The sequence below is a fragment of the Actinia tenebrosa genome, unplaced genomic scaffold (genome assembly GCF_029948245.1).
Source record: "Actinia tenebrosa isolate PJP-AT-01 unplaced genomic scaffold, QUT_ActTen_1.0 PGA_scaffold14__42_contigs__length_11649687, whole genome shotgun sequence".
NCBI lineage: Eukaryota > Metazoa > Cnidaria > Anthozoa > Actiniaria > Actiniidae > Actinia > Actinia tenebrosa.
The window spans coordinates 6,988,768-7,013,694 of record NW_028292574.1 but is presented as its reverse complement, the minus strand read 5'-3'; the positions used below and the strand labels follow the sequence as shown (position 1 = coordinate 7,013,694).

Genomic DNA, 24,927 nt, shown 5'->3' with positions numbered 1-24,927 from the left:
GAAAATGGCAGCTATTACAGGACACGCAACAACAGAGTCTGTCTTCTCAGGGAAACTGATTTCTTTCTTGTGTACATCAGATTAGACCAGGTTCATTGTTCCTCCTGTCATGGCTGCCATGACTTGATCGTGCAAAATTTCTATAATAGTTTATAATTGTTTCATAATAAATGAAGCTACTTGACGGCTACTGAATGAATCTGAATTTGGGCGTTTCCGTACTTATATACAGTCAATTCAAAAAACGTTGTCGTCGACCGACTCAAGCCTACGCGACTGGACCGAAAGGAATATGGGTAAAAATCACTGAAGCGGTTAAATATTCGTTCTGAATTAATTATTCCCGCTAGTAATAAAGTAATAATGGCGAGAAACAATCCATCAAATGCATGTCTTTGTGTTTAGGGAAAGAAAAACAAAGTACTAATGATTCAGTTCACAATTTCGAAAATATGAAGACATTAAAAAACGTCTCCTTCAACACTTCGCGCTCGCCTACGAAGGTTCGTGCTGTAAACTAGGCATAACTAGTCAGATAAAATTATGGAGTCAACTCGGCTTCAATGATTGCTACCCAGAGTTCCTTTCGGTCCAGTCGCGTAGGCTTGAGTCGGTCGACGACAACGTTTTTTGAATTGACTGTATTTACTTATGTTATTCAAAATGCGTGCGCTGAGGTCGAGCATAAAAGAATCCTATTATTCTATTGTTAAGTATTTTCGTAAACGAAACAATAATAGCTTAAATTACATCAATGTATCTTTCCGCAAATGGGGAGCAATATCCTACCATCCAAACTACATGTAAACTCCTTCAATACTATTGCTTTCTTTACTGGTCACTCTTGACAAAATATAAATGGTTAGGGATGTGACTTGAATAAGTTTGAGAACATTACGCATCTATGTTATTTATCGTAAACCAGTTTTCTTTATAGTAGATAGACTCAGATACATTCACCGATAATCGGCACCACATATATTTCCCTTGAGTATTATTATTTTCTTTGCTGAACAGTGATTCTTGAACCAATAATAATAAATATGGATGTGAATCAAATAATTTGGAAAAATTCAAATCTCAAAGGCGTTTCATTATCAATATTTCTCTTATAGTGGATAAAGCTAGAGTTATTCTACAAGCTGACACGGATGAAGAGGGGACTGACTACATCAACGCCTCATATGCCAACGTACGTTATTTTTTAATACTTTAATAATCTCTAATAAATTATTAATATTTATTAATAAATTCATTGACAGTTTTTTATTTGAAACATTTTTGGGCTTTGATTTCTTAGGCCTACAGACAAAAGGACGCGTACGTATTGACCCAGGCTCCTCTCGACAACACCCTGGCTGATTTCTGGAAAATGATCTATGACAACAAACTGGGAACCATCGTTATGCTGAATAAGAATAAAGAGGAAAAAATGGTAAGGAGATTTTTTTGCATTCCTTTAATTATCTCAATGAATCCCGTTTCGAGCCTGTCCCGATCCATGCTTAGCTTGATCACCTAGTACGTTGAATTGGTAGAGTGCATCCCTTTCCACGAGAATAAAAGGACAAAAGGCATATCCGCCATGTTTGTTGACAAAACAGAAATCACCAAAATCAAATGTTTTGTCAACGTCAACCAAAATGGCGGCTCTGTCGTCACATGCACCACAAGATTTCAATATATACAATGCGGGCAAAAAAAAAATGTTTTCAGGTATAGAATAATTTATCATTTGTCACTAGCTTAAAATCGAACTCTGAAAAAATTCTGACCAATGACAGCAACAAACTCTGACAAATAACAAAATGTATACCTCTTTCTTAGCTTATAGACAATAATGCACCAATATTTTAAGATCTTAAAATATTTATATATTTTATAAATAATTTTACCAGAGTTACCCCCCGTACTGGCCTGAAAAGGGATCACTGGAATTTGGGAACATCAGAGTTGAAATCGTCAAGAAAGAAACTGAGAATTGCATAGTATCACGAGAGTTTAATCTGTCTCACGATCTCAAATCAGTAAGTTATTCCTCTTTCAATGCGCATTCAATTCTCTGTCATGAACAACGTGCGAGTTCTGCTTGTTTGTATTTTCTCTTCCTTGCGACGAGGGTTTTTTCATTGGCTTTTCCTCCCTCTGTAAAAGTTAGCATCTGAGTAGAGGGTTGAACTCATAGGATATTGAATGTGGTAAGCATGTATGGGATTGAGATTGGAACAAATGAGAAGCCAGTATACTTTTTCATCCGTCCACCCATGTCATCCATCTATCCGTTTATCCGTTTATCCGTGTGTCCATCCATCCATCCATCTTTTCTTTATCAGATCATCATTTCCTATAATTCGATAATGTCAACCCTCATGATCTATAATTAATTAATCCAGGATGGTCCCAACAAACCACACAAAGTGAGACATCTACAGCACACAGCATGGAGTGATGGATCCGTACCGGGAACCACAACATCTGTGTTGGATCTTGTTGAAAAGATACAAAGATCACAGCAACATTCAGAAAATAAGCTGGTCGTTGTGTTGTGCAGGTAGATATTCCCATATCACATCTTTAATTATACCTCTATACCTTAGGCCTAGGGCAAACGTCGAACTTACATCAAAGAATGCCGCCTCATTATCACCTGGTATCCATTGTTTTTAATGAGTTCGGTGCATGGAAAGTTCGACGTTTGCCCTAGGCCTTAGATGTAATGTTTCAGACCACGTGTCATTCTGGAGAATGCGATTCTTTCTTTGTCGTATCCTTATTCATGTGTCTTCTGATGTGCAGCCGTTGAACAAGGAAACGACACTCTCGGAATAACGCGTGGTCTGAAATGAAAAAAAACAAACAACAACACCCAAGCCAAAAAGGTGTATTGAAATCCATCTTAAATGAAACCCCTCCCCCTTGATATAACCATTGCTGGGTTTCAATCAGCTAATAAAAATCTTTGAATCTCAATATCTGCTCCAAATTAATGCTGGTCAAAAACTGACCACCATGTGCTGTCAGTCAGAAAGAATTCTATTGAAAAAATCTGCATATGACAGAAAATGGCGTGGGTGAAACCAAGCAATCGTTCCTTGACGATGTAGCTACTAAGAGGATGGACTGGCATGCATTGCTACTCGGTTGCCATATTTATTCTCAATCATGAGAATAAGGAAAATTTAACCCAAATGAATTTATTCTGAAGGACATGAAGTAGTGAGGGCACGCGTGGTGGAATCAATTCGTGTTCAAACCAACATGGCTGCTGCGTGAAAAAATTCCCTATAGAGGCTTTGCATCATCTCGTGATGGCAGCCATGAAAGGGGGCATAACAATCGAGTATTTTCCCCCTGGGAAACTAAATCCTTTCTCATGTAAATCACATTAGACCAGAATCAATCGTTCCTGCCCCCTGTCATGGTTGCCATCACGTGATGGTGCAAAACTTCTATTATAGTACCAAAGAACTTTATTTATTTTTAATTCTTTTCCTTTGATGTTTGTTTTAGTGACGGTGTTGGTCGTAGTGGTACGTTGTGTACAATCCTGTCTCTACTCGACCGTGTCAAAACCGAACAAATGGTGGATGTCTTCCAGACTGTGAAAGCACTGAGAATATCGAGACCTGGAGCTGTGGAAACTGCGGTGAGTTTGTTGTCATAATAATATTGCTTCTAATCCCACCCTCCCCACTTGATTAATCTCTCATAGCGCTGAGAGCGCTCGCTTTACTTCAATATGAATTGGGTTTGAGTTCCGCTGGGTTCGGTGTCGTATGTGAGTAGAGTTGCTTGTTGGTTCACAATTCCTACCCTTTGCACCAAACGCTATTAAATCGCTAGTATATGATACTACAACATAATGGAGTGTGAATGTGCTGGGTGCCTGGTGGACAGCGCTAGACCATCTAAAGTAGATGTAACGTAAATTTGGATAAGTTTGGATACAAATGTTGGCTGTCCAACAAGCGAGAGAAATACATTTAGTATCACACTAGCTCATATACTTAGCGTATATTTGAATAATTAAATGTCATACGACTAAAATATTCACAAGGGAATATACAAGATAAACATATTCACTTAACGTGATCAATGTGCTACGAACCGCAATGAACACGCTTTCCAAATGCACGTTGTTACGTTGGAAAGCTGTTATTTCCTGTGCTTCGAGGGTTTGTCCTTCCTCCCTCCGTAAAAATCAACTTCTAGGAAATTCTAATTGGAATTTCAATGAATGAAGAGCCACTCTGTGGAAATGTTACTGTTAAATCCTCTTATTACATTTATTTATTTATCGATTTTGTTTGACAGAAAAAATTTCGTTTTCGTTCACGCAATACTCAAAGTCTTGTTTCTAATAAAATTAATTTATCATCGGTTTATTTTCCCTTTTCTTTTCTTCAGATCCAATACCAGTTCTGTTTTCAAGTAGTCATGGATTACCTGGAATCCTTCAGCGAATATGCAAATTTCAATGGTTAAAATAAGGGCATACTAGACATCATTACCTTGTTGGGTGTAATGTTTCCCATTTCAGGCCACGTGTCGTTTCATTCAGAGTATCATTTCTTTATTTAGTGCTGCACACGAGAAGACACATGAATACGCATACGACTGAATCAACAGATCTTATTCTCAAGAGAATGACACAGTCTTAAATGCAAAAACATTACGCCGATTGTAAATTAAAATTATCTATTTAACTTGAAAAAGCAGGGTTTATGTAATAATACATTTTTTCATTTTTAAAAGGGTATCGGCTACTTAAACGTATAAATGTCAAGCGGATGTTGTTTTAAGTGGATTATTATCTGTTACACTGTTCCAGCTGCAGGCAATGTTTCCGGCTCAACGTATACGAGAGAGAGAGAGAGAGAGAGAGAGAGAGAGAGAGAGAGAGAGAAAACAAACGGCATTGTAACAGGATAAGACAGATTTGGATTTTAGCTGAATTGTAAATAAAACAACTTTGAATCAACAAGAATCCTATGCGACGGAGTAAGCAGTTTTCAAAATGTTGATTCATCGGTGGGAGTGGTTGGGGCTAACTTAATTTTTATCATCTTACGCTTGATTTCCTCTAAAATTACCTAAGGCAAATTGTCGCCTGAAATACCAAAAAAAAAAAAAAAAAAGAATCATCAATTTTTCGTTTGAACGTTACATCATCGCGGCCATGTTGGTGCCATCTAACAAAAGATTTCTCATTAGCATCCATCGTTAGCGGCACCACGATGGCCGCTATGTTTTTGTTATTTGACTCTCTTGCAATGAATGCTTGCAACCCATGAACATACTTGAGGGGTAGAGGTTCGGGCTGATTAAAGCAACCCTCCCCCCCTCCCTCTCCACCCCCACTCCTATAATAGATCCCTCGCCTTTAAATAAAAATAACCAATCAAATTGAATTCGAAAGGACAGCCATGTGTATAATCGATAAGGAAACAGCTTACCTTGATCTTGAAATAGATTAAGTATTTTTTGCAATAAATGTAAAACCTCGTAATTTGTTTGTCTAATGATTTATTGGTACTAAAAAAACCCTTATTTTAGGTCATTTATCTCTTTTATTTATTGAATATTCTGTTATTTCGAACTCCGTGTTCCAATATCTTTACCAGACTAATAGGCGCTATTATCAGCATGCAAGGTAAGGAAGTAAGGAAGCTTTTCTTATTCAAAATTATGTTATTCTGAACTCTGTGTCCCTATATCCTTACCAAATTACCCGGCGCACGTGTTCAGACATGCAAATCAATAAGGAAGTTGTGTTCGTCACCAAGAGTAGTATTGAGAGGTTTAGTGGCATCCATATCACACGGTAGGAACCATTCAATAAATAGAGGATATTACATGGGCGCGCGGAGATGCGAAATCTTCGAGTGTTGAAAAGATTTTCAACACGAGAAGATAAATTTCGTATCTCCAAGTGCCCATGTAATATTCTGTTTATTATATGATTATCCATAAAATCAACTTAACAAGCTTTTTAGCATTATAAAAAGTTTTTATTTATAAACTAATAGCTTAAATACACATGGTAACGATATTTTCACATGTGAAAATAAAGGAGAAATATAGGTATTTTATGGATAATTATATGATGTTTGTTTTTTGTGCAAAAATATATCTTATTTCCTAAAGAAGAAAACTATTGTGTTCTCTCGACAACTTGGCTGTCTTGAAGCGCTTTTTTAGTCAGACTCATGTTTATGATGATTTTCTTCAGACCTACCCTGGTGCCCAGAGGTTATTGCATTCCGGGAAAAGCGAATAGAACCTCTGGAGCCCAGGGTGTTTCAGACCGTGACTTACTAAACTAATAAAGGTCAGTAGATTTTACTTGTCCATTGTTTTGTTTTGTGTCTATTTGATTATTATACACTAACCACTAGAAACTGTTTCACGCTACGGTCTGACGAAAATCACAATATACGTTACATTGTGAAGGAAAGTGTTACTGAGGAAACCTTTTAGAAATGTTTATGTTTTGTAGAGCGAGCTCTGTAGCTTATTTAGGAATTGTGACCCGATCTCATTTGCTCTAAATATCCACGGTGCAATTGTTACAAAGAGTCAACATACTTGGATCATAGCAAAAGTAAGTACTGAATCTTATTTTCGTTATTCTTCATTTCAGCCATGTGTCTGTTTGACTATTATGCACATGTATGTATAACATCAAGAAACGGTTATGTTTTGTAGAGCGTCAGTTCTGTAGTTTATTTGGGTATTGCGACCATCTGTCTGCTTGACTATTATGTGATAATAATAGGCGATAGGTCATTCCGAGACGGAAGTGGTTTCGACGACTGCAAACAACATTGAATCAGTCTCAACACTATAAAGGTCCATGTTCTTGACGAGAATACAGAAGAAGCAGAAACACAAGTCATATTCCAGCTCTTCTTGGATCTCGGAATGATCTATTTCCTATTGCTTTTCGCCTATCGCCTTTGGCAATGACGTTTTATGAAATAGGTAAATGTCTAGCTACTAGAAACTGTTATGATTTTTGTAGAGCGAGTTCTGTAGTTTATTTAGTACTGTCATGACCATTCGAGACGCTTATTCGCCTTAAGGCTCCACCACACAGTTTCTACACAGAGTCAACATGCTTGGATCATAGCGAAACAAGCTTATGAGACCTTGTTTATATTCCTATGTTTGATGCATCAAGCTGCTGAAGGCGTACATGATAACTTATATTAGCATAGACAAGTATTATTGACTGCCAAACAATCGATCAAGATTCGAATGATTCAGATGGTATTGACCTACTGAACATTGGTGAGTAATTAGCGCTTCATAAAGGCACAAGACGCTGAGCTCGTAGTTCCAATTAAGTTTGGATCAAATGCTGACGCCATTCCATGTTCGATAAGAGTACAGGCCATAGAAAATGGACCTCGATTTGCTAAACATCTTACCACGCGCGCAGTCGGATGGAATGCATGGTTTCCGGTGGTTTTGTGGTTCCATTTATCTGCTACTTACAGCCATGACCTGTGTATCATCAATATCTATTTACCCATCTTCTTAATTTGATCTCCTTAAATAAGTCCTCCTTGTAATAATCTCCTAGTAATAAGTCGTGAGCTATTGGTAGCATATAAGAAATTGGTTCTAATCAGTGATATTAACTTTTTATAACATGAAATGAAAAATATTTCTCATTAGTATTATTATTTCAAAAGGTTTCGTTTTAAAGCTTTTTCTTAATTCAATCATAACCTTAAAATGGGCAAACCATCACACAAGAAATTACTTATTATCGTATGAAAGATCAATGCTGATTTTGTCCAAGTTGTAACTGTACAGGCAGGAAATAGCGCATAGAATTTAAAGTTGGCAAAGAATTAAAAATCGAGTTGGAACATTGACAAACATGACTATCAACGTTTTCGCATATATTTTAACAGTTGTCTTATGTTATTGGTATCTAACGCGATACTATCTGAACACAAGATCGATTAATCATTAATCAATTTACTATTACTATTATTATTTTTATCTTCATTATTATTACTATTAATGAATAAATTGTTTATCGAATATTAAATAAGGTAGCATGAATTATTTTGAAAATATTCCAATAATAGAACCAAATCGGGTTCGTAACAGCATTACTTGACATTTCATTTTCGGTAGGATGATCCAAAAAGAAACAACCAATTCGCCACCAAACTGAAACCATATTAAGTCTTAATTTATTTGTCCATAGAGGTAACCTCAAACTAAGGGGCCTGTTTGATATATTATTCTTTCAGAATACATGCACTAATGATGGCAGGGATTCACTGGCTAGTGGTTTTTATGTACATGATTCATGGTGGACATGTATTTGGTAAGTCCTATTTTATCATCCAGTTTTCAGTGAGGTTTGACAGAGTAATGTCAAATGTCCCTTTTACATTTCCCTGCGCCATCTTGAAAGGTACCCGTGCCTTTGCATCGAAGCGAGACAAACTGTGAGCTTGCAATGATAGAGACCTTTTTTAACACCTTAGACAATTATTCACATGTCTCTGTCATTGCAAGCTCACCGTTTGTCTCGCTTGAATGCAAAGGCATGGCTACCTTTCAAGATGGCGTAGGGAACTGTGAAGAGAACAACTGTTGTTGTCGCGGATCATAATTCACACCTAAAGTTTATTTCCTTGTTCTGTTTATCGAGAAAATGGATAATCGCGTCTACTTGTTGAATTAATCATGTAGAAATCCAGCGTACATTCCTAGATTCCTCAAACTAAATAGAAGTGATTCAATATAATGGGCCTGTGACAAGTTTATAATTGGATGCCAGAACGTCACAAGACATCGGTTGTTATTCGAATATGATAATGATTTCCACACTTATATATTTTCAAGTTGAATCAGTCTTTCTCACGGTGGCTTGCTAAGCGACAAAATGTATGGATTTTCTATTATAGGTTGTATAACATTTTTTCAACGATGATTTCCGTTCTGTGAAGAAAGTATCTGTTCAAATTAGAACAATAAGAGGAAAAGGAACAGGAATAGAAAATTCATAAAAATAACGTCTAAAAGTAAAAACCAGGTTCTCCGGCTTTTCTCCCTCCGCATAATCTAACATACTAAATTCGAATTCGAACTGTGAGTTACCCGTGTCCTGACATTATAAAGGCCTGTTTAGACGGTACGATTTTCGCCTACGACTGTCGTATACAGAACGCTCGCGTCTGTCGTAGGCGAGTTGTAGGCTTTATTTACACGCTACGACTCCAGTTGTAGGATGGCGCGAGCGTGTTGTATACGATAGTTGTAGGCGAAAATCGTACCGTCTAAACCGGCCTTTAGGGTATCGACAAAATTAGAAGTTTAAATACATTAAGAATAACATTTATGAACAAATTATCACGTGATTAACTTATGCAGGTTTGGACTGTGAGGATAATGCTCTTGGCATGCAAAATAACGTCATACCAACTGACAAGATTACAGCATCTTCAGGGACAGCAGGTGATCAGGCCAGACTAAACTACACTAATGGACCATCGTGGTGTGCTATTGGAAGTAAACCTAACCCTTATCTACAGATTGACTTAGGGACACCAAACATCATCTGTGCTGTGTCAACACAGGGTGACCACCAGACAAAACGATGGGTCAAGACTTTTCAGCTTGATTATTCTAAAGATGGGAAGACTTATCATCCATACAAGGAGAACAGCAATATACATCAGGTAGCTATTGTCATTGTATCATTATCATCCTCAACACCACAACCACAATCATCTTCATCCTTATCAACACTGCCACCACCACCACTTCCTCCATATGACCACCACCACCACCACCACCGCCACCACCGCCACCACCGCCACCACCGCCACCACCGCCACCACCGCCACCACCGCCACCACCGCCACCACCGCCACCACCGCCATCATTTTTCGTCTGCCTGGGCCCTGAAGAAAAACGTTTGTCAAAATCTTTGCAAAAAAGCGCTTTTTATTTATAGTTGACTTAACAAATTAAATAATACAGTAACCGGGACAATCACTATCATTAAGCAATAACTACCATTTTTATTGAAATTTCAGATTAACGTTTTGTTTTAAATTTTGTTTTCAGACATTTCATGGTAATGTTGATAATTCTGGGATCGTGAAGCAGGTTCTGTACCAAGGAATCATTGCCAGATATTTACGTATCCTACCCATAGTGCACAACGGGGCTGTCTGTATGAGAGCTGAGATATATGGAGTACAAATACAGTCAGGTGTGTCGTTTGAGTTTCATTTAAAATTCTTGTTATCAATATTATTTTCATATGTAAACGTCAAAGTTCAGGTTTTTCTTTCCATGTTGAGTTTCATGATTACTATGTTGTAAGATAAGAAAAAGGCAAAGTTTTTGCTTAAAGAAATATGTAGTTTACTAATACGAAATTTCTATCATATTTTCCAGAGAGCATAAATAAGAGAGGGAAATTTCTCATATGGCGCTCGCCATGTAAATTCCCTGTTGGGCTTTTTTTAGAAATCGGATGCAATTCAAACTTTGCTCTACCCTTCTTCCGTGCGTCATCAACTAGCGCACGAGCGCTCTTTCTGTTTGCTGTTTTGATCACAACCACAACCACAACCACGACCACGACCACGACCACGACCACGACCACGACACGACCACGACCACGACCACGACCACGACCACGACCACGACCACGACCACGACCACGACCACGACCACGACACGACCACGACCACGACCACGACCACGACCACGACCACGACCACGACCACGACCACGACCACGACCACGACCACGACCACGACCACGACCACGACCACGACCACGACCACGACCACGACCACGACCACGACCACGACCACGACCACGACCACGACCACGACCACGACCACGACCACGACACGACCACGACCACGACCACGAACCACGACCACGACCACGACCACGACCACGACCCACGACCACGGACCACGACCACGACCACGACCACGACCACGACCACGACCACGACCACGACCACGACCACGACCACGACCACGACCACGACCACGACCACGACCACGACCACGACCACGACCACGACCACGACCACGACCACGACCACGACCACGACCACGACCACGACCACGACCACGACCACGACCACGACCACGACCACGACACGACCACGACCACGACCACGACCACCAACACACGGAAAGAGCGCTCGCGGGCTAGTTGATGAAGCCCATAAAATGAAACCTCTCTAAAGAAATGAATACATATTTACAATAAAGTATGTATCTTTAATATACAGAAAACCTGGCATTCAATAAAACGGCGAAACAATCTACGACCAGTGAGGATGGGACTGCTTCAAGGGCTATTGATGGTAATCGTGATGGTAATTGGTTGGGTGGCTCCTGTACACATTGTGATAAAACAGTTTACTTTCAGTGGTGGCGTGTTGATCTGGGTATGAGCGTGGAGGTAGAAGAGGTTTCAGTGTTCACCAGAACACATCCTGTATGGGGCCTTCGTTTGTGGAATTATAGATTTGAGCTTCGCATTGGTAAGAAGAGTACCTACATTTCTTTAATTGACAAGGTCGAGCAGTTTTGTTCGTTGATATAATATATCTTGTACCTTCTCCACTTTTACCATTGCATTTTCTTCATCTCTCAAAGATCCAGTCTTTTACAAGATGGCAAAAAAGAAAAATCAAAACCTATTTATTTTCTCAGGTCACGATGACACTTACCATACCTTTAATGGCAGGTGTGGTGATCAGTATGGTATAATACCAGCAGGCAGTATAACCATCGTATGTAACCCGCCAATGAATGGAAGATATGTTATTATAAGACAAGAGTATTCGAAAGAAGGACAACTTTCTTTGTGTGAAGTTGAAGTATATGGTCAAGGTAATACGATTAATTCCCATCTGCCTTTTCATAATACTCTAAAATATCTAATTTTCACATAACGATATAACCATTGATGCTTTAGAGGCCGTTCATTTACTAACCTGAAAGAGGGTCGTTTACAAAAGCAGGTTCAAGACGGAGGGAGGAAGGGGGCTGGGGCACACCAAATAAAGAAGTCGAGTCAAAAGGGGGTTAAAAGATATACACTGCACTTTAGTTTATAATAAACAAAATGGTTAACAATGGAACGCAGAGACTCGTACAGTGATTCATTATTCTCAACATGTGATTTTGATCTCACCATACTTTTGTCCTGTTTGGCTTGCCATAGGTTATTGCTTTTTTGTTACCAGGATAACAACAGTTATATGACAATTCCATATCGTGTCTTTCAAAATGACATGCATATGAGAAGTTTTTAAAAGATGTTTAGTAATCCAGTAGTAGATTCAGCTGTCAAACCAGTACGGAAGAGTAAAAGTTTGAATATGTCGAGTGTTTGTTTTCATGCTTCCTGTGGTGTGACGTGTGACCTGTGCTCTATTTTGCTGGTCAACGGCTTCCACTACTAATTTACTAGAAAAGAGTAACTACAAGATGAACTCACGAAAATAAGGAGGCAGTTTTTTAAAACTAATATCCTCGATAAAAGCTAGTAGAATAATGTTTTAGTATGTTACTATATTCAAAGACTTCATTGAAGATGAAATTGAAGACTAAAAATGGATACTTCTGGGCCTAAATGTATCAACATTACAGTTGTATCGAACTGCAGATGATGACTCGTTTTCAAAGGCATGTTTATCTAGATTATTTGGATTTCTTTTTGGTTGTAACCAAAATATGAACAAATAATCTAGTGATTTGTTCATCGATTGATGTTTGTGCATCGTGCAAATAATTTACAGTTATTTATTTCGAGTGAACTTATCATTGTATTTTATGACATTATACAGCATTTTACCTTACAGTTGAGGCATGTTGTGAAATCAGTCTTACGATTCCAATACTGTTTTCTAAAATCACACTAAACAAAACGTGTTTTGGAAATAACCTTGGAATGGCACACTCACACAAAAAGTTTGAAAGAAATCTGCTTTTTTCACCCTAAAGGTTTAGCAGCAGTAAGGGGGACTCGCGGTCACCCCTCGGAATTACACGGATATTCCCCGTGCTCACGTAACAGCGTCCGAGTCGGGTATTACCCGCGCGCTGATTCCCTTACTGCTGATGGGTACCGTAAATGGAGGTTAAAATATCCTTTACATATAGATGGACGCCATCACGAGCATTAGAAATAAAACTGTGCGCAAACTGAGAACTCAGGTGTTGGATCGCCTGGATGCTGACTTTGCCTTTACAACGTTTATGGAGGGCGATACGGACGAGACAATTAGTAGAGTGTACAGAATCCCATTTTCCCGGCAACCACTTTCGGCTACCTTTTTTTGTGTTCCAAAAGATGTGCATTGCTGTCCCAAAAGATGTGCATTGCTGTCCCAAAAGATGTGCATTGCTGTCCCAAAAGATGTGCATTGCTGTCCCGAAAGATGTGCATTGCGTGTCCCATAGAAGAGTGTATGGATTGTCAGTGCCTCAAAAGGTGTCGATCCGGATATCCCCCGTAGAATGTCGACAATAAGGTTAAATCTTTGTTAAGTATGTGTGGAAACTATTTCAAAGAGTGTCTTAGAATGTCGACAATAAGGTTAAATCTTTGTTAAGTATGTTAGAGTGTACAGAATCCCATTTTCCCGGCCGGCTACCTTTTTTTGTGTTCCAAAAGATGTGCATTGCTGTCCCAAAAGATGTCTGTGTCGTGGTTTGCGACGCTTCCCAAAATAGAAGAGTGTCAGTGCCTCGACACGACTACCTTTTTTTGGTGTCCCCAAAAGAGTGTCTTTGCGTGTTCCAAAAGATGCGTATGTGTGTCCCCAAAAGATGTAGATCCATGTTCCAAAAGATGCGTATGTGTGTTCCAAAAGAGTGTCTCAGAATGTTAACAATTAAGGTTAAATCTTTGTTAAGTATATATGGAAACTATTTCAAAGAGTGTCTTAACAAAGATTTAACCTTAATTGTTAACATTCTGAGACACTCTTTGGAATAGTTTCCAGGTATCCTTAACAAAGATTTAACCTTATTGTCGACATTCTGAGACACTCTTTGGAATAGTTTCCAGGTATCCTTAACAAAGATTTAACCTTATTGTCGACATTCTAAGACACTCTTTGGAATAGTTTGCCCGAAGAGAATGGAGGCCCCTTCTACCTTCTTTGTAGGGCCACGCGCAATGGTGCAGCTACGTAGCCCGGAATTCGAATGTTGCCTATTGTCTCCTGCGCTCTGTACAAGCCACCTACCACATCCAAAAGGATTTCTATCGTGCGCTGTTTTCCTAGCATGTATCCAGCTATGCCTATGGCTATGTACAGATACATGCTATATCTGTGGACAAACAGGTATCTACCATATGGATCCATAGGGTATTCCATGGACAAACATAGGGTATGTTCCGTATCTACCTACATATATGGCCACACCCAAGATACTATCCAAAGAGGAGATCGCAGACCTTTTGGAAGACAGGAAGAATGGAATGGGGCTACAAAAGGTAGCCAAGAAGTATGGTGTGGGTATTCCCAAAATACGCAGGATAGAGCGAGAGAATGGCGTAGAGGTTGCAATTCCAGAAACGCCACCTACGACAGATTTGCAGAAGCATTTTCTAGAGGTGCAGGATTCTTTTGCCATTGTTTTGGACGACCTAGGAAAAGCAAAGGAGGAATTGCTGGCCGAACTTGCAACCACAAAAAAAGAATTGCTAGACCGCGTGGACGATCTAGAAAAGCTTCGTGCGGAGCTGTCGTCCAAGATACAACCACCTGGTAGCGACGAGGATGGCTACTACAGCGAGGAAAACCTAGAGGACGAAGTGGAGGAAATATCCACGAAGATAGACTGGCAAATAGCCGGGAATATAGTATTTGCCATCTTTGGCATTGGAGCATTGCTTTGGGCGCGCATGCAACAACCAGTGGAAAAGGTTGTCTACTACGAACGGCCACAGAGGCCTTCTAAGATTCCGGAGATGGAGTAGAAAGGGCGTCTACCAGATCGACACCCTTTGCGGAGACGTGCACTATTCTGTCTTTCTTCTTTGCTTTGGTAGTCTTTTCTCTGCCTATTTTGCAATACAAAGGCGCTGGAGATGTCCAGTCTATCTTTTGCTCGTCCAAGAAGTGTCCCCAGACCGGAGTGGTTGCATGTTCTACCGTGCAGCCCTCCAATACGCACTCCGAACATAGCTCGGAAAGGAACAGTATTGTCCTTTCTTTTTTTCTGTATGTGGCTTTTGCGTAGCGCCAGCATTGGTATTCGCCCGGCTGCATGCGCAAAGCCTGCGTACATTCTTTGTTCGGTGGCGCTGGAACTTCCAGTAGCTTTCCTGGATTCTGCGGCATTTTGTGGTCTATTTTTCTGGCCAACTCGTGGTATGTGTCCAAGCCTGGTCCTTCCGGTACGAAGACAGTTGCTATGCCATTTTTCCACTCTAGCAATATTTCTTCTCCTGGTATGGCAGTGCGTATGTTGCCGTTTGCTTCGAACTTTCCAGCTGCAAATGCCTCCAATAGGGCTTCCGTGGCCCATGCCACAGACGTTTCTCTATTCCTCCGCAATACTACTCGGTGCCCCCTTGCCGACCAGCCAGCATCCAAGTCTCTGGGGATCGCATATCCTAGTATTTTGTAGTCTCCTGCGGGTATTTGGTCCATCCTATGCACTTTGGCTCTGGGCGTCTCTGGACCAAACGAGCTTTCTTTTCCAAAGAACAATCTACGCAGATTGTCTGTTCTTTTGGAAATCCTATCCAATGTTTTCCTGTATTTCTCCAATTCTTTTTCTATTCTTTTTCTGTCCTCTTCCTTCTGCCGCAGGATGTTTTGCTTTTGTTCCGACAGCTCCGCGTGGTATCTCTGCGTGGCTTCTACCCACTCGTCGCCTTCCAAATCGTCTCGTATGTCTTCCAATCTTTGTTGTCGTTTCCTTTTGGATAGGAAGGAGATCCTGCGGTCCGTAGGTACTTCCAGTATTCCGAAGAGACTCTTTTCTACTCCTATTCTTTGCGCCTTCTTCGTACGCCATATCCACTCTACGTGTTCCGTCGGAGGCAGCATTGTGGCAATGGCAGGGGCATTTGTATGCACTCGGGTGGGGAATTTGGACTCCGCCAATACCGTAGGCGAGTTTTTTGTGTAGCAGCGCAGCGGAGCTATTTCCACAGGTTCCATACCAAGCACATCTATGCGAAATATGGGGCATTTGCGCAGGCCAAACTCTGCTATGGTCCAAAGTACACATCGTTCCCATTTGTCGTTGCCACGAACTCGCACTCCGGCTATGCGTCTGGTTTCCAAATTACAGTACCAAGCTAGGAATATTTCTTTCGTCTCCTCGCAGCAAATACACAAACACCTGTCCAAATGTTCGGCAAGTGCCAACCACATGTTTTTGGGTGGCTGTACTACGAATATGTCCTGCAAAGGTTCTAGTGTTTCCACGATAGCATTGGTGTGTTCTTTGGAGAAATCTTTGCCATAGAGTGATATTTCCACTCTGGTGCATCCTCTTTTTTGCACGTCTGGGCGTAGGAATGTTCTACGCAAATGGTCGTTGGGGCAATCCACGTACTCTGCCAACTTTGCTCCTACTGGGTTTTGCACTTCTCCGGCCTCGAAGTTCGACACTATCTTGTTGTATATTTTGGTTCTCTTTCCGTCTTCCATCCAAGTACAAACATGGTTCCCGACGGCATGCGTATTGTCCAAAATGGTACCATTGCGCCAACCAACCTCTCCTTGTTCTTTGTAGCCCATTTGCCGCAGTCTGCGCACCAATGCAGCTCTGTCCAAAGTACCGGAGAAATCCTGTGTGTAGTCCACGGAGTAGATGCCATATCCTTGCCCATACAAAGCCATGGAGAATTTGCGTACGTTTTCCCCGACATCTTCTATTTGCAGCTCCGAAGTGTCTACTTTGGCCACGAAGTATCCAGCAGGATCTGTGTTGTGTATTCCATACCATTTGCCTTTGGCATTGGAGCGCTCTTCTATCTTTACGATGTTTTCTACGATCTTTCCCTGCTTGCAGGTATGTACGATACTCGTGGGCAGAAACCCACCAAATGCCACTGTTGCTGCCGTAGATATCTGCGCAACTATTGTCTTTGCATTTCTGCAGAGCAGCTTCTTGCCATACAAATTCTCTTCCGCAACGAAACCATATACGAATATGTCGTCTACGAATGGCGGCAATCCTTCCAGCGGCTGCAAACTGGTAGTACCTTCGTTGTTGCGTAGGTAGTCGCATTTGGATATGTCCGGCAGCAAGTTCCCGTCGCATGCATTGTCCAGCAGCAAATGCGCCAACACTCTGCTCTTTGCACGTATGCCCATTTCTTGCAATGTAACCGAAATACTCTTTTGGGAGTCCATGTCTATATCTAGGAGCAGAAGGTTTTTGGCTACTACTACGAATGTGGTCCTGGTTGGTCGCAAGTTGGAAGGGGAGGCGAATCGCCTCTACCTTCTATAGACACTCTTTGGAATAGTTTCCACACATACTTAACAAAGATTTAACCTTATTGTCGACATTCTAAGACACTCTTTGAAATAGTTTCCACACATACTTAACAAAGATTTAACCTTATTGTCGACATTCTAAGACACTCTTTGAAATAGTTTCCACACATACTTAACAAAGATTTAACCTTATTGTCGACATTCTACGGGGGATATCCGGATCGACACCTTTTGGGACGCGAGAAAAGGTAGTCGAGGCACTGACAATCCATACACTCTTCTATGGGACACGCAATGCACATCTTTCGGGACAGCAATGCACATCTTTTGGGACAGCAATGCACATCTTTTGGGACAGCAATGCACATCTTTTGGGACAGCAATGCACATCTTTTGGAACACAAAAAAAGGTAGCCGAAAGTGGTTGCCGGGAAAATGGGATTCTGTACACTCTACTAAACATCGTATTCTTATAGATATTTCTTACTACTATGTTAGATGATTGTTTACCCACTGAAATCTTCAGGTGCGTTACCAATTTTTCGAAGTTGTTTACACCACCTTCAGCGTCGTAAAATGGATAATCTTCCTTGGTCATTAATAGATTCCTTGGAAAATTAGGCGGAGCTTCCTGATGCACCGGCGTAGGCTTGGGTACCGGCTTTGGCTTTAAGTCCTCATTGCTGTACATCCTGGAGCCTTGGTAATAAATCCCATCGGGTCTCCTTTCGAACTTACTAGGGTCTGCATGCGGAAACATCTTCCTAAAGGCCCTCCAGTTGTCGTGATGTGGCTGCTCCTCAATATCATTCCCAAAAGCGTCGTACATTAGTATATATAATGGATGTTATACCATCAGCACCTCCACTTTATCCTGAACTTCCTAAGGAACCTAACGAATTAAACGCGGAAAACTTTAGGCTCAACAAAGCAAATTTAATCCTGGCTTACTTGGAAGGGCAGGCAAAACACTACGAAAAAGTCCGAAAAAAGTACGTCAGAGCCCGGAGTACGCTACATAAGATTGCGATAACTTCAGGATCCATTTCTGTTGTGTTAACGGGCTCCGGCGTTGCTACTTCGCTTACCGGACCGGGAATAATCGTTGGAGTTCCTTTGGCCGGCGTTGGGGTAGCCTGTGGTATTATTTCTGCTGTTGCTACGGGTATTATGAAACAGTTGTCAAGCAAAATATCCAAGCATGACACGACAATAGCTCTGTCAAGGGCTAAAGTAAATACAATTACCGATCTTGTCTCAAAGGCTTTGCGTGACAGAAAGATAGACGACGTAGAATTCTCGCTTATTCTGGCCGAAGAAGACAAGTACGAGAAATTAAAGACGGACATAAGAAATAAAAAAACAGTCGTAAAAGATCTTTCCGAGGAATCTCGCAAAAAGATCTACCAGGAGGCAAAAGAAGAGCTTCAAAGAAAGCTTGCTCAGTAAACATCTGCTTCGAAAAGAGCGTGACGGGATTCTATTTACATATCGAACGTCAGTCTGGAAAATATGCAGATTAAATATAATAATTTTCACATACATAAGCGTCCAGATGTGTCTGGCGTTCGCTTGTGATCGTGGACTTTGGAGCTGGGGAGGCCTAAAGCCCCGAGTTCGAGCCTCGCTGTAGATGCATTTGGACCGGTTGCTGTGAGTGAAAAAAAAGCCTCCCCCACTCACAGCAACCGTGGGGGGAGGGGTAGAAAGTGCGATTCAACCCCGCGATGGGGGGTTTCGCGATTGGAAAAGTCAGGGGGTGTCTCGGGACGCTGTCCGGAGTTCACCCTCTGGTGGGTCGTAAGAAAGACATATGTGTATGTACTAGAGGGCCTCTGGCGCGGGATGAAATAAGCCCCGTAAGCCCAAAATGCAAAAAACCCCACTGGGGATAGCTTGGTGTTCTGCGCGATGCATTCCCCAGTGGGGTTTCTGGCAAAATAAACGCCAGTTTTGCATTTTTATTTTCTCGGAATCCATCCTAACAGGGGGTGGTTGGGGTCTATTTTGTAAAATATTTTGTAAATTACGTCAGGATAATAAGGAATATCCTTATCCAGCCGACAAAACATCCACTCGGCTCTGCTCATATCAGAAACCTCAGGAATAGACTTACCGGTAATTTCAGACAAAAGATAGGGAATAGCTTTGTAATATTTCCCTAGCTTTAATTTTTTCAACGTTTTCCGTAGACTTTGTGGGGTTGGCTCTTCTAAATGGTCTATGATTTTCTTCTTTACTTCGTCGCTTAAATATATCGGATGTAAACCTTGGATATGACTCATCCAGTCCCTGAAGTATTTTATTCTCTTATATGGCGTTTTCTTACGACCTCCATTGGCGTAATACTGCTCTCTGGTAGCATTTGGTACGGCATTACGAATATTCTTACCACATTCGTAACACTGCGCTGACGTGTCGTCTTCTATTTGCATTTTCTTACCACAACACCAGAAACCCTTGGGCTTGGGTATGTTAACTTTGGATCTTAGGCAAATTATACAGAAGTCATTGGTGAACTTTTTACATTCATGCATCGTATATCCAACAAAATATCTTAACCTCCATTTACGGTACCCATCAGCAGTAAGGGAATCAGCGCGCGGGTAATACCCGACTCGGACGCCGTTACGTGAGCACGGGGAATATCCGTGTAATTCCGAGGGGTGACCGCGAGTCCCCCTTACTGCTGCTGGTTTTTACGGAGACAGCCTCTTAAGCAACGAGAAAAATCTACAAAACCTTATTTATTCATAACCTTGTCTTTAAAGGTCTAGTGAAGCTAGTGCGCAGGACCTCCATTCGGAATTTCTGGCCATGAGTTATGCAATCTCGTACCCGGAGCTTGCGTTTCTTCTGGCCTGCGGCGAAAAACGAGGGCTCTGGCATAACCCATTTTTTGGCGCACGCGTAGTTTACCGGAAGTTAAATATAATTAATAAAAACCTGCTTTCAAACAGAGTTCTGTGTTTACTGCCGATCAAAGTCTTTGAACGCATGCCAGAGCCCTCGTTCTTCGCCGCAGGCCAGAAGAAACACAGTTTCTGGGTACGAGAATGTGAGTTATGCCAAAATATGTAATCATTTGTTTTGTATCATTCAGCAAATGTTGCTTTTCAAAAATCTGCATCGCAATCAGGCCAAAATAAAGGTTTTCTTGGTTCGGCCGAAACCGCCGTTGATGGCTATAATTCTGTTACTGATTCCCATATGAATTGTACAAGTACTGACCGCAATGAGCATAATCCATGGTGGATGGTTGATTTTGGGCAAACCATACCTGCATACAAGATTCATGTCTTCACCTACTTTAGACGTCACCGCTATGACCTTCAGGTTCGAATTGGTACGTGTTGTGTCACTTCTCTAAATGAATAAACGACCGATCTTAAATTTATTGTAAGATCGCAATTTACGTATACTTTCTTTACTCAATTTTAATTTAGCAGACTTTTCTAAACTTTTGTTCATTCTTTATATAGGGAATTCTAAGATAGACGGTGGATCAAACAATGAACGTTGTCTACCTTTACAAGAATTATTGGACCAGGGTGTTTGGATCATCTGTCAGTCGGCCGTGCGGGGACGTTACTTATCAATATTCTTCAAAGAACCTGCATCCAAATTGAACATTAAACCCCTTAGTCTATGTGAGGTTGAAGTGTATGCTAAATGTAAGCGACAACCACTTAGATTTTCATTGTTTGTAACAGCGCTTTCTTTCATATATATTTTAATTTAAATTTAAATTCTTTATTCATAGCCTTAGTCTGTACAAGAAAAGCGATAGGCAGAGAGATACCAAACGATAGATTAACGGCAAGTACTAATTATAGCGACACGAGGTCTGCAGCCAAAGCCAGGCTCCTTGGTAACAGTTCATGGAGACCACGTGACGATGATACCAACCCATGGTTACAAATAGACCTTAGAGAGATTTACTACGTGTGTGCTGTGGCTACACAAGGTGACCCAAACGGTCACGAGAGGACAAGAAAGTTCAATATAAGTTGGAACTTATATAATGACAAATGGCATTTTGTAAAAAACATATCTTCGAACAATGAACAGGTTTGTTTCATTTGCGATTATTTTGCAAATAAGTAATTAAACTCAACTTTTAAGACCAACTTATGAGGGAGTTTCTTAGGTCTTCCTTTCTAGGAGTTGTTTCTCCTGTCCAGACGACTTTTTCCTCCCTGAAGTAGGAAGTAGTGAATGTAGTATGTGTGAGTGTTTGGCAAGGAGGACGAACGCTTTGGCAAGGGGACTTGTATTCCTGGGCGTGGGATTTATTCGGATGAAAAAGAAATACAAATATATGAACGCATGTATCTGGGGGAGTAATACTCGTACTTGTAATCCAGAGTATAAGTTAACAATTGCGTTCAACGATTTTTTATTCTAAGATATTCACTGGTAACCGAGACAAATCAAGTATCATCAAGCATCACTTCTCCATTCCTCTAACTGCCAGGAAAATACGGTTCTATCCTCTCAAGAAAAATATAGCTTATGCACTCAGAGTAGAGCTTTATGGAATCAAAAAACCAGGTATAACTATCAGTACGCGTATGTGTCTTCTTATTGACCTGCTTAATAATGTCGTCAAATACCGGACCAAGGGGGAATTTTAAGGCAGTCTATAAAGCGATCTTACTAGCTTTCCTTACTAGGTTATCTGACGTGTGGTAAGGAACCAGAGTAGACCTAGTTAGCTGTGCCCTGGCTGTTTCAGAGTATCCACAAAATCTGAAAGTTTTTCTCTTACAACTAACAAAACTTTGTTGAAAGATTTTTTTCATCTTTCAGTATCAAATGACATTCTAATCAGTCGTCAAAATAATTTTGATTTAAATCATTATTACATATACAGACAAGACTGAGCTGCTTCAAACTATGCAGTTTAAATTTTCCTTTTTATAAGTTTTTATTAGCATACAAAATAAGAGCCAATTTGTTGTTTATTATAGTCCCACCAAGGCCCCACCTTATCGGCGAAAGAAAGCTTGATCCAAGTAATGAATTACATGTAGACTTGACGTGCAGAACAGATCGTGGACTGAGCATCAATTGGTACCACAACGATACAGACATTACAAGTTACTCTAACGGTACAGTAAGAACAGGATCAATACTTATATCAACACTACGTGTAAACTACACATCAGCTGAGGATGTTTATGACAAATATTCTTGTGGAGAGGTGAACTCACAGAGAAGACGTTGCAGCAGTTTAGAGTACCTGTGTTATGTTGATTATGGCTCCTACAGAAAATACCTAAGCAGGGGAAAGGTCACAGTGCTATTAGGTACGTAATAACATACATGAAAAAGATACTCAATTCTGATTGGCTTAGAGCAGTGTTCTTCAAACGTAATGCAGTGCAAAAAAAAGTGTAATTCAGTGCAGAAAAGTGTGACACAGTGCAAATTACAAACGGAATTTTCACTTTTGATTGGATAATAAACAATATATTTTAGCCAATAAGATGACAGATAATTGTGACGAAAAATTTTGAGGAAAATTTGATGCAAATCGAGGGAAAAAATGGCAGCCATCTCATCTTAGATAAAAGTTAGCTAATATTTTAAGGATTTTGCAATGAAACAACTAAAAAAAATTCAAAAAAGATTTTTTTTTTTTTTTCCAATCCAACTCAAAAAAGATTAATTTTTTTTTTTTCAATCCAACTCGAATTAGCTGCAAAGTCAGCCATTGTGAGCTCCGCTTTTAGGTAGTGCCTCTAAATTTATATATTATTAGTAACACTTGAACTATCAAGGATGGGTACAGATTCGCCTGAAAAAACATTAATATCCTTTTCATCTGGTAAACAGTATATTAAATTTTTGGACGAAAGACTCAAAATCGACTAATCATAGGTCATTCACTTCTTTGAACTTTTTACTATGTTTTTGTATTTTACGTTGTTCATGTATGCCTAATTACATAACTTTCGTCTATGGAATGCGAAGACTAAGTTTATCCTCAAATCAAAAAGTGGAGGTGCTGAGTACCACACCTCCTTAGGGCTAGGGCACCCCCAGCTTCGCTGCTGATGGATGGTGAATGATTTGTTACTTTTCTATGAACAACGTCTTTTTGAGTCGATGAAAAGAGAATGAGCAATGTCAACAGACCGTTTTCTCAAGGTTGCGTGCGCATCTAAATTTAATGAACTTGACGGGCCACAATACCAGAACACGAGTATTATCATACATTGTGTAGTTCCAGAAATCATCCATCCCCACCCCACAGAGGAATTTGGAATTTCCGAAGAGTAGGGGGGTCAGAGAAAGAACAAAAATTACAGAGTTTGTATGGAAGAAAATTGGAATTTCTGGGGGGTAGGGGGTGTCTTAAAAAAATTCCTCCGTGAGGGGGGTATGGATAATTTTTGAAACTACACATTGCTCATAAAACTTTTTTTTCGATAAGAATTCATAAAATCGATTATCCTGGATCTGTCTGATCACGTTCTGCCACTGTTTTAGTTCTAGATAAAATTGAGGCAAATTTGAAAATAAAATATTTTTTTCTTGTTTTTTTTTTTTAAAGAGTAATGCTTAAGAAGATGTATTTATTCATTCTTTTATATATATGCAGGAGTACCCAACCCACCTATCATCGAAATACAGAACTCTTCACGATCAGCCCTTATAATAATAATGCAGCCAAATAGAACAGCAGATCAAGGAAACATCACAAAATACTCAATCGAAGTTGATGGGAAGCAAAAATTCAACACAAATCTAAGTGCTTATAACCTTACAGACTTAAAACCTTACACTAACTATACAGTTAGAGTAAAGGCGTCAAGTAGAATTGGGGACAGTGAATGGAGCAAGCTGGTATTTACAACTAAACAAGCAGGTTGGTAATTCAGCTTATTATGTTGCATGCAGCTAAATAGGACCACATTCATCATGCATAGTCAGATACTACCACTACCAGAATCCCTTGCACACTTTCTATAGCTAGTGTATTATCATCAATGGTCTCACTTTTCTCATGAGATGATAAAAGTCAAATGAGTGAGAAAAAAGCAATATTTTGGTAGAGATAGCATAAGATAATGCCACTTTGCAAACCTATTCGAAAGGTATTTGACTCCCATGCATTATTCATCGCACATTCTAAATTTTTTTAGATTTTATTTTATTTAAGTCAATATTTAAATAGGCACATGTAGTTTAGAAAGATTAGTTTAAATAGAGTCCTGATATAACATAACAGTAAATTTACAGTAGCATAATTATAATAGACATAACATGGACTTGACACATAGATTAAGAATGATAAATTCATTCCCTTATTTAAACCATATTTTATAAGGGCTAAATTTCTATAAAAGCCCTCCCACCCCCGACACGAGTGAAAAACGTCTGCGCATGTTCTGAATCCGTATGCAAATTAGTCAAAACACAAGTAAATT

General features: G+C 40.1%; 2 protein-coding genes across 2 annotated transcripts in view; both read left to right on the top strand.

Moving 5' to 3' along the window:
* Positions 1–754: 754 nt before the first annotated feature.
* Positions 755–5,509, top strand: LOC148911363 (receptor-type tyrosine-protein phosphatase alpha-like). Its single transcript, XM_089029357.1, has 7 exons — positions 755–803; positions 1,116–1,192; positions 1,301–1,435; positions 1,899–2,027; positions 2,394–2,551; positions 3,511–3,646; positions 4,408–5,509. The coding sequence occupies exons 1-7, from the start codon at positions 755–757 to the stop codon at positions 4,483–4,485; spliced, it is 762 nt and encodes a 253-aa protein (XP_088885483.1). The 3' UTR covers positions 4,486–5,509.
* Positions 5,510–6,327: 818 nt separating this feature from the next.
* Positions 6,328–24,927, top strand: part of LOC148911361 (uncharacterized) — a 33,441-nt gene continuing 14,841 nt past the window's right edge. The window contains exons 1-12 of the mRNA XM_089029467.1: positions 6,328–6,604; positions 8,274–8,350; positions 9,403–9,710; positions 10,102–10,249; positions 11,297–11,551; positions 11,724–11,903; positions 20,592–20,834; positions 20,971–21,162; positions 21,252–21,559; positions 21,898–22,042; positions 22,462–22,800; positions 24,099–24,365. Coding sequence (XP_088885593.1) covers positions 8,287–8,350; positions 9,403–9,710; positions 10,102–10,249; positions 11,297–11,551; positions 11,724–11,903; positions 20,592–20,834; positions 20,971–21,162; positions 21,252–21,559; positions 21,898–22,042; positions 22,462–22,800; positions 24,099–24,365 — 2,449 coding nt within the window. The 5' untranslated portion in view covers positions 6,328–6,604; positions 8,274–8,286. The remainder of the gene's footprint in view (positions 6,605–8,273; positions 8,351–9,402; positions 9,711–10,101; positions 10,250–11,296; positions 11,552–11,723; positions 11,904–20,591; positions 20,835–20,970; positions 21,163–21,251; positions 21,560–21,897; positions 22,043–22,461; positions 22,801–24,098; positions 24,366–24,927) is intronic.